This window comes from Danio aesculapii, chromosome 2 (genome assembly GCF_903798145.1).
Source record: "Danio aesculapii chromosome 2, fDanAes4.1, whole genome shotgun sequence".
Taxonomy (NCBI): Eukaryota; Metazoa; Chordata; class Actinopteri; order Cypriniformes; family Danionidae; genus Danio; species Danio aesculapii.
Genome location: NC_079436.1, coordinates 30,177,878 through 30,192,773, shown reverse-complemented (window position 1 = coordinate 30,192,773; position 14,896 = coordinate 30,177,878). Strand labels below are relative to the sequence as shown.

General features: G+C 35.6%; 1 protein-coding gene across 7 annotated transcripts in view; it reads left to right on the top strand.

Moving 5' to 3' along the window:
• ctnnd2b (catenin (cadherin-associated protein), delta 2b) overlaps positions 1-14,896 on the top strand; it is a 145,038-nt gene that overhangs the window by 56,928 nt on the left and 73,214 nt on the right. For 6 of the 7 annotated variants that reach the window (XM_056477046.1, XM_056477030.1, XM_056477021.1 and 3 more), the window contains 2 exons: positions 9,489-9,523; positions 12,020-12,136. In XM_056477046.1, coding sequence (XP_056333021.1) covers positions 9,489-9,523; positions 12,020-12,136 — 152 coding nt within the window. The remainder of the gene's footprint in view (positions 1-9,488; positions 9,524-12,019; positions 12,137-14,896) is intronic. The other variant, XM_056477004.1, reaches the window with a different exon arrangement.

The following is a 14,896-nucleotide window of genomic DNA, read 5'->3' as shown; positions in this document are numbered from 1 at the left end:
TAATAAAGGGACTAAGCCGAAAAAAAAAAATAATTCAGAATTATCAGCCCCCCTGTTTATTTTTTTCCTCAATTTCTGTTTAACGGAGAGAAGATTTGTTCAACACATTTCTAAACATAATAGTTTTAATAACTCATCTCTAATAACTTATATATTTTATCTTTGCCATGATGACAGTAAAAATATTTGACTAGATATTTTTCAAAACACTTCTATACAGCTTAAAGTGACATTTAAAGGCTTAACTAGATTAATTAGGTTAATTAGGCCGGATAGATTAATTAGGCTGGTTATTGTATAAAATAAAACAAATAAGACTTTCTCCAGAAGAAAAAATATTATCAGACATACTGTGAAAATTTCTTTGCTCTGTTAAACATAATTTGGGAAATGTTTAAAAAAGAAAACAAAATTCAAAGGGGGGCTAATAATTCTGACTCCAACTATATGTAGTAATATCATATCATCAAGACAGGACGTGCACAAAGCAACTGGGATTAAAAGATCTGTTGAGCTCGCTGTGATCATCAATCACCATTAAATGTGATCAAGAATAAGTTAATGTAATGTAATGTAGTAAAATGTAAAATGTTTTTAAAACATGTTTGCATGTTTGTAATGGATTACAGCGATTTTACCGTCTTTACTTTATCACCACAGCCACATGTCAGTAAAATGATAAAAGAAGACGTTTAAATCCTGTTTTGTGGACGTTAAATCCGGTTTATTTTGTACATTAACATAACGCATATCCATACAGCAGTGGATATTAACGTGTATCCTGTCACATGTGTGTGCAAAACAGTGCAAGGTTAAACGCGTGCGCTGTGTATGTGTGTCTGTGTGAACTTTGTAACGACATTGTGTGTCTCACCGTTGCAACTCCACAAATAATACATCAAATAATCATTGTGAAAGTTCTTATTTCTCACAAACGTTACGTGAGCTCTGCTTCATGTCTGTCACTGTGCTGTTTATCTGACGCAGTCAAGGCGGAGATTGAGGCACTCTGGGTGGGGAGAAGCAGCATTAAAGGCACAGGCAACAAAAACAGCTACATTGTGTTCAGAGCAGAAAATTCCAACATTCTGAAAGCTATAATAAATAATCTGATGGGTGTTTTGAGCTGAAACTTTACAGACACATTCTGGAGACACAAAAGACTTATCTTAAATCTTGAAAAAAGGGTAAAATAAGTGCCCTTTAAATGGATGAAAAAAAATGTACTCATTTTCTCATCCTCGAATATATATTTTTTCTCTTCCATTTGGGAGTTTTTTTTCTCCTGGATTTTAAAGAATGCTATAAAACAGTAGCCATTGACTTTTATAGTATTTTTTCTACTATGAAAGTAGGGATGAGCAATAAAATAATGATAATTGTCACAAAGTATAATTTTTGTCAGTTAAACAGTAACATGTTAAGGTTAAGATATTTTGTTATGGAAAAAGACTGCCACAGAATTTTACTTCAATGCAAATTTCGTAACTATTTATCATTCTAAACAGTGCAACTCATATTTGTGAAATCGGCAGCACGCTGGCTCAGTGGTTAGCACTCACAGCAAGAAGGTTGCTGGTTCTGTATGGCCATTTCTGCATGGAGTTTGCATGTTCTCCCCGTGTTCGTGTGGGTTTTCTCCGGATGCTCCGGTTTCCTCCATAGTCCAAAGATATGCGCTATAAGTGAATTAAATATACTAAATTATCCGTAGTGTATGTGTGAGAATGTGAGAGTGTATGGGTGTTTCCCAGTACTGGGTTGCAGCTAGAAGGGCATTCGCTGTGTAAAACATATGCTGGATAAGTTGGTGGTTCATTCCACTGTGGCAATCCCTGATGAATAAAGGGATGAAGCCGAAGGAAAAGGAACGAGTGAATGAATATTTGTGAAATCTTTGTGTTTGTGATATTTTGACAATAAAAGTGTACTTTAGATTAATGAACTGTTTGGTTTCTACAACTTTTCACTCAACATAAGCAAAAATCTGCCTTTAAACTCGAAAGAAACTTTGACATTTATCACAATTACTGTATCAATATCCACTGATATGAAAAAATCTATTTTTGGCCATATAACTCTGCCCTTAATGGAGATCAATAACTAAAATAAAAAATAAAGTTTGGACCCACTTTGGTGTCACTTTTTTTTTGGCTGAGCTATCTTTCAATCTTTACGGGTGGCTCAGTGTCACCTCACAGCAAGAAGTTCGCTGGTTCGAGTCCCAGCTGGGCCATTTCTGTGTGGAGTTTGCATGTTCTCCCTGTGTTGGCGTAGATTTCCTCCGGGTGCTCTGGTTTCCCCCACAGTCCAAAGACATGCGGTACAGGTGAATTGAATAACCTAAATTGGCTTTAGTATGTGTATGTGTGAGAATGAGTGTGTATAGGTGTTTCCCAGTAATGGGTTGCTGCTGGAAGGGCATCCGGTGTGTAAAACATATGCTGGAATAGTTGGCGGTAGGACTGCACAGTATATTATTTTAGCATTAATATCGCAATGTGATCATTCGCAGTAGTCACATCGCGAGTATATTCAATGTTGAGTCTGAATTATAATATATTATTTTGCAAGTGTTTTTTGAGCTCTGTGACTGAGTGAGGGTTTTAAACATATTCAGGCATAATAAAATGTACTGTTTGTAACTTTGAAAAATTAATAACAATATGTTTTATTGAAATGTTTATAAAACGAAGACTATGCAGTATTATTTTACATTTGAATATTCAATTACTGTATACCTGAATACATTTCGACTTTTCGGAAAACAATAAAACGTTTATTTAATTAGCATATACTTATTGAATTTCTTTATGCTTGTAGATTGTTTATTATATTTTATGCACTCCCCTACAGAATTTTCCCAATCAATCTAAAATTATAGATTCTTTACAAACATTTATTCAACTAATCTACTGAAATTGTATTCATATCAATATATATAGCGCACAATAAAAAAATATCGCGATGTGTAATTTTCGTGCAGCCCTAGTTGGCGGTTCATTCCACTGTGGTGACCCCTAATAAATAAGAGACTAAGCTAAAGGAAAATAAATGAATGATGAATAATCTTTACAGTTTATGTCCCACAAAAGAATGAAGTCAGAATTAGTCATTTTAGGGTGAACTCCTTTATAACCATTATGACAAATAAAAATGTGTTACTCCAATCTGTCTTGCTGAAAAGTTTCATGATTAATGATTCTCCATGTTACGTACAGTATTTCACATACAGTAGCAGGACTATTTTAGTCAGACTCATGTAGGGTTTAATGATGGGTGGCCTGGCTCTTACGGACGAGTGCATCAGCTCCACATTCATTAATGCAATCACGTGAAGCCCTTTCACATGCTCCGTCAGACAGCATGGCCCATACACACACAGCACTAAAGACATGGGAATGTAACTCGCCTCACCCCCTCCATCAAATACATGTGCAGATCACCAGTTAATTTCGTCTACAGTATAATCTTGCATTGGAGTTTTAACACTCGTCTATTTGGGATGAAGTTCTTCTTGTGTAATGTTTATTTTGCATTAGCCGTGTATATACATATATATATAGATTTTGCCTGAAATAGCAGTCTGGATGGCATGTGTCTGTCTTTCTGTCTGTCTGTCATTGTGAGGCACTCATTGACCCCCAGTGGTTTGAGGCCGGCCTCCTCCTCTCTCGCTCTCTTTCACTCTTTTCACATACGTTAGCAGTGAACAAAAGGCGCTCTCAGCTTTGTTCCAGCTTTTCATAGCACACTTTCACTCTTTCACACCAGAATCTCAGCTTTCTTTCTCCTGTGACAGTCTAAGGCAAACAGGCTGCAACAAAACATACACACAAAAAAACTTTTTGTAATATTGCAGTGTAGGCAGGATGTTTAAAGCAGGTTCCAAAACACAGGTTGTCAAATGGATAACACAGAATGGGTGATTTAGCTTTTAGTTACTTTGCGCATGTGTGTGTGCAGATAGATAGATAGATAGACAGACAGACAGACAGACAGACAGACAGACAGACAGACAGACAGACAGGTGGACAGACAGACAAATAGACAAATAGATAGATAGTTCAAACTACTTATTTTAAATGAGTTGAAAAAACTATTTTAAGTTGTTTTTTAGGGGGACAACTTAAATGTTTTTAAATGTTTTAAAAATTGATCCTGAACTTAAACATGAAGGAACTGTATGGAGCCCAGCATTTTTACAGTGATGAATGGATGCATACGTTTGATGCCATTAAATGGAATAAAATATAATAACTAAAAAAATAAAAAATAAATAATTCCTTAGATTTATATAGTGATTTTCTGGACACTCAATGTGCTTTACACATTTTTACACATCACCTGGATGATGCGATGGCAGCCATATTGCGCCAGACCGCACACCAGCTGATTGTTGAAGAGGAGTGATAAAGCCAATTATGATATGGGGATGGTTAGGAGGCCATGATGGACAGTGGGCAATGTTGGCCAGGATGACGGGGTTAAACCCCTACTCTCTTTTTGAAAGACATCCTGGGATTTTTAACAACCACAGAATGTCAGGACCTCAGTTTTACATCTCATCCGAAAGAAGGTGCTCACTGAGCAGTATAGAGTAGGGATCCAAGCAGACCGCAGGTTGAGCGCCTTCTGCTGGTCTCACTAACACCACTTCCGACAGCAACCTAGCTTTCCCATGTGGTCTCCCGTCCAGGTATTGACCAGGCGTAGCCCTGCTTAGCTTCAGTGGGCGACCATGTGAGAATTGCAGAGTGTTTATGCAGATGGATGGATGGATGGATGGATGGATAAAAGAATGGATAGATTAAATGAAAATAAAATAATAATAACTAAAAAAAAATCTGTGTATGCAATTTCATGTCTTTAATTTTACATAAAACAAACCCGAGAAAGATACAGAGCATATTTTTATAATAGTTAATGAAGTATATAGAATATGTATTATAATCTAACTGTCAAAATAATAAAATTATACTTATTGGTAGGGCCAGACGGAATCTGCGGACATTTTTTGCTATTTGTGCGTAGAATTGTGTTAAAAATCTGCGGATTTATGCGGAATTATTTTGGGAGAATGATAACTAAAACCTTAATATATTAAATAAAAAGTAATACCTTTTTAACTTTTATTTAATGTTTACAATGCAAATCCAATTAGATACATTTTATTTGGTAAATAAAGCAAGTCTGTCATATATTATATATACTAAAAGACAGATAATATTACTTTACAAAATGTATTGTAAATAAATCAAATGAATATTTTCAAATTAGTCAATAATATTACTGTAATTAATTAAAAAACGGAATAAATATAAATGTACACACATTTACACAATAAACAGAACCAATGATAGGCTAAACATCTGCGGAAATCTGCATAATTCTGCGCGCGCAGATTCCGTGTGGGCCTACTTATTGATTAAACAGTAATGCACATGTGTTGTCTATAATTAATTACATGTAAATGCAGCTGGTCTGAAAATTTCAACAGCAAATGTTTCAGCCTTCAACAATAAGACCTATTTGAATAAAGAAGTGTGTTAAATGTTTCTTTTTAGAAGCTGTAGCCCATATATATGCTACTGCTGATGACAAAACATAAATAATTTGCAACAATTAAGGTGGCGCTTAATTATCACTGAATCTCCACAGGTAGAAAGTATCATGTTTAAGCACCATTGATGGTACACTTAGCAATGCAACGGATGCCACTGTTTACTGAGATTGCAGTTTTTTTAGTTCACTTCTATTTGTTTACACACTAAGAATATATTTCAATATTAGTATAATCTTTTTGGGAATAACAGTAGAACAACATGCAGATGATTACATTCATCCAGAATGGAGTAAGAAAACACTAAATCAGTGTACTAATTGTAATGGTCCAAATCGCATTGCTCTAAGTGTTTCAGCTAATATGTTGAGTCAATATGGAAATGGGGCACATAAAGAACAGTGATTAACTACTGACCACACAATGACCCACAGCTGTGATTGCCTCATCCGTCATGTCATTATTCTCAAGTTAATTATCGAGGGAGAGAAAAATATCTTCATCCTAAAAGACTTTAATGATGATCCCCATGAAGACAGACTCATTCTGCCCTATCGGTGTGATGTTATCTCGTAAGAAGTCTTCTAGAGCAATATCACAACTTTAAGTCTTATAGCATACTGGAAATTGAACGACCATTCCAGCCAATGGGAACACTCACTGTAGTTGTTTATTTATTCATTTGGTGTTGCAGGCAGTCATATCTTGCTACTAAATCTTTGTTTATCTACCTTCGAGCACTTATTTATTTATTTGCCTAGCAATTACCTGACATATTTAGCCAGTGATTGTCTTTCATGAGGAGCTATTAGGATGAAAACAGTTCATGCTTGTTTGGAAAGCAGGTCGACTCACTCACTAAATGGGGGGTTCTTGTAAAAATGCCTTGTGGCTCATCTCTGTTGCTCACTCTCCTGGAGCCTGTCTCTGTCTAGGCATTGTTCATGGAAGAATCGGTGATGAATGGGTTTTAGGAGAACAACGGCGTGGCCCTATTAACATGTGGCGTTTTGTTTTCTTCTGCGATTTGTCACCCCCCGCACAAACATAGGCAGCCTCACCAAAATGAATCCTTACACACTCGCCGGAAGAAAATCAATAGAGTGATTTAGCAGCTGCTGTAAGGCTCCAAGGACAATGGGTGAGCATTTAGCCTCCTGATAGAGTTACGGGTAAGACAGGAACGCTGTTTACTGTGCGCTGCCGATGCCGGTCAATGATTAGGGATATGCGGCTCCACGTTCTTCTTCCTCAAACCTTCATTTCCAGTCAATCCATAACCATCATAACTACTGTTTGTGTGTTTCACCACAGAGATGATACTTCATTGATCAGTGAGTTATGTGATTCAGAGGGTGCGCAAATAGATTTATGAACTTGATGGGGAAACAGTTACATAAGCAGTTTATGTTCGTCAACGTGTTTAGTAACACCACATGGGGAAAAGCAAAAAGTGTGTGATGATTTTCTGGTAACAAATGAAGTTTAAAAGAACAACATTTATATATAAATAAATACATTCGAGAACCAGCCAGAACTGTTATATATTTTTACAGTATATATTATATATTATATTTATATATATATATATATATATAAAACAGTTCTGTCTGGTTCTTGAATCTGATTGGCTGATAGCCATGCAATATTCTGCAATATCAGAACTCGTACAGCCTCCTCACCCTTCTCTATTACTCCGCCCACATATAGTGACAGCAGATCAATAAACTCACTACAGTTTGACAAATATTGCAGCTGTTGGACAACATAATGTTCTTTAGAGGCTTTTTAGGCCAGAATGTAGCTGTTTAGGTCGCAACTTTGCAGTTTATTTTAAAATGTTTATAATTTCTGAGAATTTCTACATCGCATAGGCATCCATCAGCCTGTAATACTGAGCAGAGCAAAGACGGTTGATGTTGTACATCCACAAGAGACAGAGAAATACTGGGAAATGTCTCTAGACTGGTGGCATTTCATAATCTTAAAATGTCAGCAATATCACCTGTTTTGTCATCACTTTAGACATTAGGCTAGAGAATCATTCAAATACTAGCTCTAAAATTACATTGGTGAAGTAGTAATGACTTCTGCTGTTCTGACGTCAGCTGCAGATGTAAATGAATAGTGGAGGAAAGTAGTTCCTCATACAAAACGGTTTTTAGACTCTCCGTGTTTGATTTTCCTTTTTATATACATGATTATGCCGTCGAACTGTTGTATAAACGCAATATCACACTCGTAGCAATGCGATACGGCTGTATATCATCACTGTATATCATCACTGGACACTAAGGCATGCCTCCCACCAGTGCCAATATACAGCCATATCGCACTGCTACGAGTGTGATATTGCTCATACATTTATATATTTATTTATTTATAATTTAGGACCCACATAGAAATATGATATATGGCAATACATGCAAATGACTTATACGAAAATATTCATATTTGATATGTCATATATGCAATAAATATTTTGAGAATGGCCGCTTTTATGTATTTGTTTTTTCAACCAATCCATTTTTGCAATATTTTGAAATGTATGTTGCATATATTACATATTTTATGTATGTAAAATGTAAACATGAACTCGTATGTCATATATATGTCATTTATTTATTTTTTAATCTTTTGTATGTAACTGAATTTAAAATACTTTAGTTATTTTCTTAATTTGTCATGAGAACTGACAATTTTATTGAAAAAATGGTTTTAAATAAACAGTAGTATTATGTAGCGCACTTTGTGATTATGCTTGGGTTTTCTTTGGTGCTGTTAAAACACCACATTAAACCTGAAGCTCTTTTATGAAATTAAACTAGTTCACATTTTAAATCGCAAATCGCAGTTTTGATCAGACAAATCGCAATTAGATTTTTTTTCTCCAAATCGTGCAGCCCTAGTATAAAACAGCTTTTTAGTGTATATATTTGTACTAAACAAAGGAAATAAACCAGAGACTATGTCTATGACATCATTACCATCGACCAGTTGTACAGTTGTTCAAATGTGTTTACCAGTCAAAGCAAACCTTTCGTTAAAAAAACATAGTCGTTCAATCTCCCTAGTCAAACATTTAAAGTAAAATTGGACCCTTTTCTGTTCCCATGTGACATGCTTCTGTGAACAAATCAATGTCCATGAAGAAATGGTTCACTGAATCCTAACCATTGAACAATTTTGGAATGAATCGTGAGCTAGCCCCCGTCATGCCTCACCTCACTGATGCTCTTGTGTCTGTTTTACCATAAAATTGGAAGCTTTTACAGAAGACCAGCTCCCTATTAATGCCAAGGGTTTAAAACGTATTCAACAAGCATGCACCTGTATAGGTTCCCAGGTACTTTAGACAACAGCAAGTCATTTAGCAGGTAGTAAGGGTGGTAGCATTAGATGAAAAATTAAGTTCAAATTGTGATTTCTTTAACGGGATAGTTCAGCTAAAAATGAAAATCCAATCATCATTTACTTACACACAAGTGGTTTGAAACGTTTATGAATTTCTTTCTTCTGAACAACAAAACATTGACCCAATTCGTTTTTCAAAATATCTTCTTTGTGTTAAAGACAAGAAAGAAACTCAGGCAGAAACAAGTAGAGAAACAGCAAACGATGGCAAAATGTCAACACGATCTCTCTGCAATTCGAAACTTTTTGATTTAGTGGCTAATTCCTATGAATTTGTATGATCCCATTCGTACAATGTAGTATAGAGATTTGCTCACCCCCCGAATTGCGGTTGGGTTAAGGGGTGACTGAACTCGTACAAATTTGTACATATTAGCCACTAAACTGACAAAACATAAAATAGTTACATTTGGTCATGAGATCAGGCTGCAAAATGTTCATTTTTGAGTGAGCTGTCTTTAAACTTTGTGTTGACGATGCATCTAAATCTACTCTGTCTTTACTCTTACAGTTCTGCGGATGAGAAGTTTCGCTGGAACAACCAAGGTAACTGAACTGTTTTCTTGCTTAAATGAAGATTTTGCTTGCGCCTCAGCCTATCTTTTCAAAATCCGTGATCTGAAACCTTACAAGAAAGTGAATGTTGTATGAAGACACCTTCTGAAATGCGTTTTGACAGTTGTCATCATCTAGCAGCCCACGTGGTTAACCGTGCATGTCAGAGAGAAAACATGTTGACTTTTGACTTTATTGATTGTGCTACAGCAAAACGTTAGCTAAAGATGACAACCTCTGCCTTCCCAGAACATAAAACACAGAGGAGATTGAAGAGCAGCAGCAGTGCAGCGCATGAATGATTCATGAGCTTGCGGTCACGCCACACTCTTAAAATACTGGGCTCTTGATGAAGCATCAAAACAAAACCAGATTAAGCATCTCATTTTCATGCATTGCTAGTTTGGAAAAAGAAAAAAGTAAATTTATGAGGAAAAAAATATGTGAATAAGATGCATTGGTGGATATCACATTTTACATGTTTATATATTTCACAAATAATGTATGGATGTCAGTTCTTGGTGGTTTTTGTGCATGTTTATTGGTTTCAGTGATTACTAGTATTGGTTTTGTTCATTATAAGAAGCTACGCAATGTTGTGAGACAGATAACATAAAATTTAGTATGCTGTATATTTCTGATACATTTGTGTCTGTGTGTGTAGTACCTTGTATTCCTTTAAATGTACAAGTATAGAAATACCAGTACATTAGACTAAACTAGAAATGTCTCATATGTTTTGTTATGATCATGGATCTGGTAAAGTCTTAAAAGAACATTGCAGATTGTACGGGCTATGTTTGTTATAGAAACTGCATTTTTATAACTGTAAAATTGTTGCATTTTACAGCATTTAAAGAAAAATTCAGTGTAACCTAACCTTTGAAATGCAACACTGTAAAACTTTTGACTGTTAATATCAGCACAGACACCTAAAAATAGAGTTTTTTAGCATTGTTCATTCCATGAAGAGTATTTAATTGAACACTCCACTACTTTCACAACTCTTCCAGAGTTAAACAACTGAGGTTTACAATTTTTGAATCTATTCTGCCAATCAAAGTAACACCTTAGTAACCGGGTACAGTTCTATCCCGCCATCATACTGGAAAGGTATTTTTCCGTATTTCTCCCGTATTTTTTATCTTTCCGCGAAGAGCCGATCCTCCCTATATGCAACCTATACCACCGAACCACCAGGGGCCACCCCTTGCTCCTAAATGTGAATCTGTTCTGTGCTTTCATTTTATTAAGACACGAAAACACTTTGAAATAAACATAAAAACGACGCGATTCATTTCCTTTTCATCACAGGAGCTGCCCCTATGCAATCCTCAAAACAGTCAGTTCATGTAATGATGCATGATTGTCAGCTGATGCGCTCCATAGTGCATAGACGCTGTTTCCCAAGCGGATTCTGTACGTACATGATTTAATGCGGAGCTCAATTGGACACTGGGTTTTGGGTGCGTGTTTGAACAGACATATACACGTCATCATCACAATAATAATGATAATAATAATAATAATGGCGGTTCATTAATGGCGGATGGGTTGACATTGATTGTCATTTTCTCATTGTACATGTCATCAGAGGTGGAAAGTCCCGCCCATTAGTGACGATCTCTCCCACATAGACCCTTTTCACATTTCCAGGTCTCTCAGTAGCGGAAGACATCATAGTTGGGTAAACTTAGAGCGCAGTGAATCAGAGAGTACAACAAATATTTTTTTACAATCCTATTTGCTGAAATAATAAAGAAAAATGCCACGATATTGTTATCAAGACTTTCAGAAAAAGGAAAAAATTGTGTAAGACTGATGACGACAGCCAGAGGATAGAATAACGTAAAATTTACTGTCCCACCCCATAGATGCTGCATCAGAAATGATTCGCACAAGCGGTAATCCGTGTTTTTAATTTGATGCGAAAACCCTTTTTACAAGACTGTTAAAAAGTTTCAAGGATGTAAGATTATGATGACCGTTAAATGTGTCATAACAGTCTTGTGAAAAGGGCCCATTACCATAGACAGCCCTGAGTGAGAAGCAGCCTTTTTGAATATGCTGCAAAATGATAATAATGAACAAGCTCCGCCCTCTTTTTAAAATAGGGCTGGGAGCACAAGCTCCTTTGAATTTAAAGAGACGCTCATCAAAACAACACAATTTGGATTAAAGCCTAAAAGGGGCAGTTTCAAAGAGTTATAAAACATTATTTATGTGCTGAAACTTCACATACACATTCTAGGGACATCAGAGACTTATGTTACATCTTATAAAAGGGGGCATAATAGGTCCTCTTTAAGGACTGTTTACCGAAAGGTTCTTTGGGGAAACAAAAATGCTTCTTCTACATCATCACGGAGAAAATATTTGTAAGACTGCTTTTAAATGCTCATTATTGTGGGGGGCTGCTTTATTGCCTGCCATTAGTTGCATGAAAAGCCTGCTAGATGAAGTTTCCTCTTGTGTCTTTGTCCACAGACGGACAGAAGGATATAGAGGAGGAGCTCACCACAGGCCTGGAGCTTGTAGATTCCTGCATCCGATCTCTTCAAGAGTCTGGGATTCTGGATTCACAGGAATTTACTGCAGGTGAAAGTAAGGGGCATTTTTAGAGGCTTTAACACTTTAACACAATTAAGAAAATACAGAGGCTGAACAGTGTTAATGACTCCTAAATGTTCTGATCCCGCAGAGTTGTGAAATTAAGGCGAAATGATTGAAAGCTGAGGACTGTAATCTACGTTCCCTAAGTGTTCTTAGTCAGAAATGCAAATGTAGCTGCTCATAATGTGGGTTTGAAGATGTTGAGTGTTTTTACATCAGTTTGGTATATTCTTCAGCTTTGTGAAATTTATCAGTGAACCTCCCTTAACCTCATTATGCATGTTAGCCTAATGCTGGAATTCGAGATTATTTCTTAGTTTCAAGAAAGCATCAAATAATAATGCACATCGGAAAGAATTTTCACCCTGCTGAGAATATGAGGTTTACCTTGAACTGATGAACACATGAAAGAGTTAATACATTTTCAAAGGTTTAAAGGGGCTATAGTGTTAAAATGTTACCAGATAATCTAAAACGTGGCTCATGTGGACACAAAAATATTATTTATAATGACATTATTAGCCTGAGTACACTCTAAGAAATAAATGTGTAAAGTATCAGAAAAAAAGCACTTGCAGTTTAATTGACTTGACCAACCTAGAAAAAAAATATGATTTCAGAATACTAAAAAGATTAATAAAAGTCACTTTAAATTTTCACATCAAAAGTTGTCAGAGCGGAAATCAAGGTCTCATTTATCATTTCAAAAGCGTAAATCAGAGGAAAGATTTGTGCAAGTTGTGAACGACATGCAGTTTTATTAGAATATACAATCATACAACAGGTAATTCACAGATTTTTTACTGTGTGCATAAGATTATACAAACAACAGTTCTAATAAATAAATAGGGTTATTCCAGGTCATACTACTATTTAAAAAAAAACTTTTTGCTTGACATTACCTTTATTAGGGGTGGCATGGTGGCTCAGTGGTTAGCACTGGTCGCTGCTTTGAGTCCCGGCTGGGCCAATTTTCATTTCTGTGTGGAGTTTGTGTGTTCTCCTCATGTTCGCGTAGGTTTCCTCCAGGTGCTCCGGTTTCCCCCACAATCAAAAGACATGCTCTGTAAGTGAATTGGATGAACTAAATTGGCCAAAGTGTGTGTGTGTGTGTGTGTGTGTGTAAATGAGAGAGTGTACGAGTGTTTCCCAGTACTGGGTTGTAGCTGTAAGGGCATCCGCTGCATAAAACATATGCTAGAATAGTCGGCCGTTCATTCCTTTGTGGCAACCCCTAATAAAATAAAGGGACTAAACTGAAGGAAAATGAACGAACAAATGAAATGCCTTTATTAGGTAAAAACTGTATTTCTGTAAAAAATATACAGTGGAAGTCAAAATTATTAGCCCACCTTTGATTTTTTTTCTTATTTAAATATTTCCCAAATGTTGTTTAACAGAGCAAGGAAATTTTCACAGTATGTCTGATAATATAATATGTCTGATTAAACTTATTTATTTAATTTCAGCTAGAATAAAAGCAGTTTTTAATTTTTTTATGAACCATTTTTAGTTCAAAATTATTAGCCCCTTTAAGCAAATTTTTTTCGACTCTCTACAGAACAAACCACTGTTATACAATATCTTCCCGAATTACACTAACCTGCCTAGTTACCCTAATTAACCTAGTTAAGCCTTTAAATGTCACTTTAAGCTGTATAGAAGTGTCTTGAAAAATATCTAGTCAAATATTATTTACTGTCATCATGGCAAAGCTAAAATAAATCAGTTATTAGAAATGAGTTATTAAAACTATTATGTTTAGAAATGTGTTAAAAAAATCTTCTCTCTGTTAAACAGAAATTGGGGAAAAAATAAACAGGGGGGCCAAGAGTTCAACAGGGCTAATAATTCTGACTTCAACTATATATTACAAGATAAAACACCCGTTTTTGCATCTGTCTTCAGTGTCACTTGATGCTTTAGAACTTAATCTAACATGCTGATTTGTTGCTCACAAACATCTATCTAACCTGATCAATACTTCTTACAACATACTGTAGCTACAGTATTAGGACTGCGCAATATTGGTAAAATCTGACATTGTGATATTATGTCATTATATATTGTAATATGAATACAATTTCGGCAGATGAGTTGAATAGCTCTATTTGGAATGAAATTATTAATTTTGATTGATTGGAATAATTTTGTAGCGGAGTGAATCAAACAAATCGGCAACATAAATAAGACAGAGCAAAGATAAAAGTGAAATAATAGTCAGATATTCAGGTGCAGTAATACGACTCAATATGATCGTGATATTTTTGCCCCCGATACTGATAATGACGACAATGATAGATCAGAAAACCATCCACAATATATCATATTATATATCATACATTGTAATGAAGGGAAAAAAATGCATCAAAAAGTTGTAAGATGTATTTTTTTTATTAACAACACATATATTGTGTGAAATTGCAACATTGATGTGTTTTGTAATTTGACATTATGAGAAGTGCCACCTTGTGTACTGCGGTAAACAGTAGCAGAGCAAGGCTGATTAGTTAATTCAGATCTTTTGTGCCTTCAAATAAATACCGATACTTGGCCAAATTGATAATGTATCACAGGGATATTTTGTCCCACCCCTATATTATTGAATAATCAAATGTAATGTCAAATGTAAAATAACCCTGTGTATTCTTCATTGCTGATCAGCTATAATCCCAATTCCACATTGCAGATCCTGCGATATGACTATTGCGAATGCACACGTTGTGATATCGATCCTGAAACAAAATACAA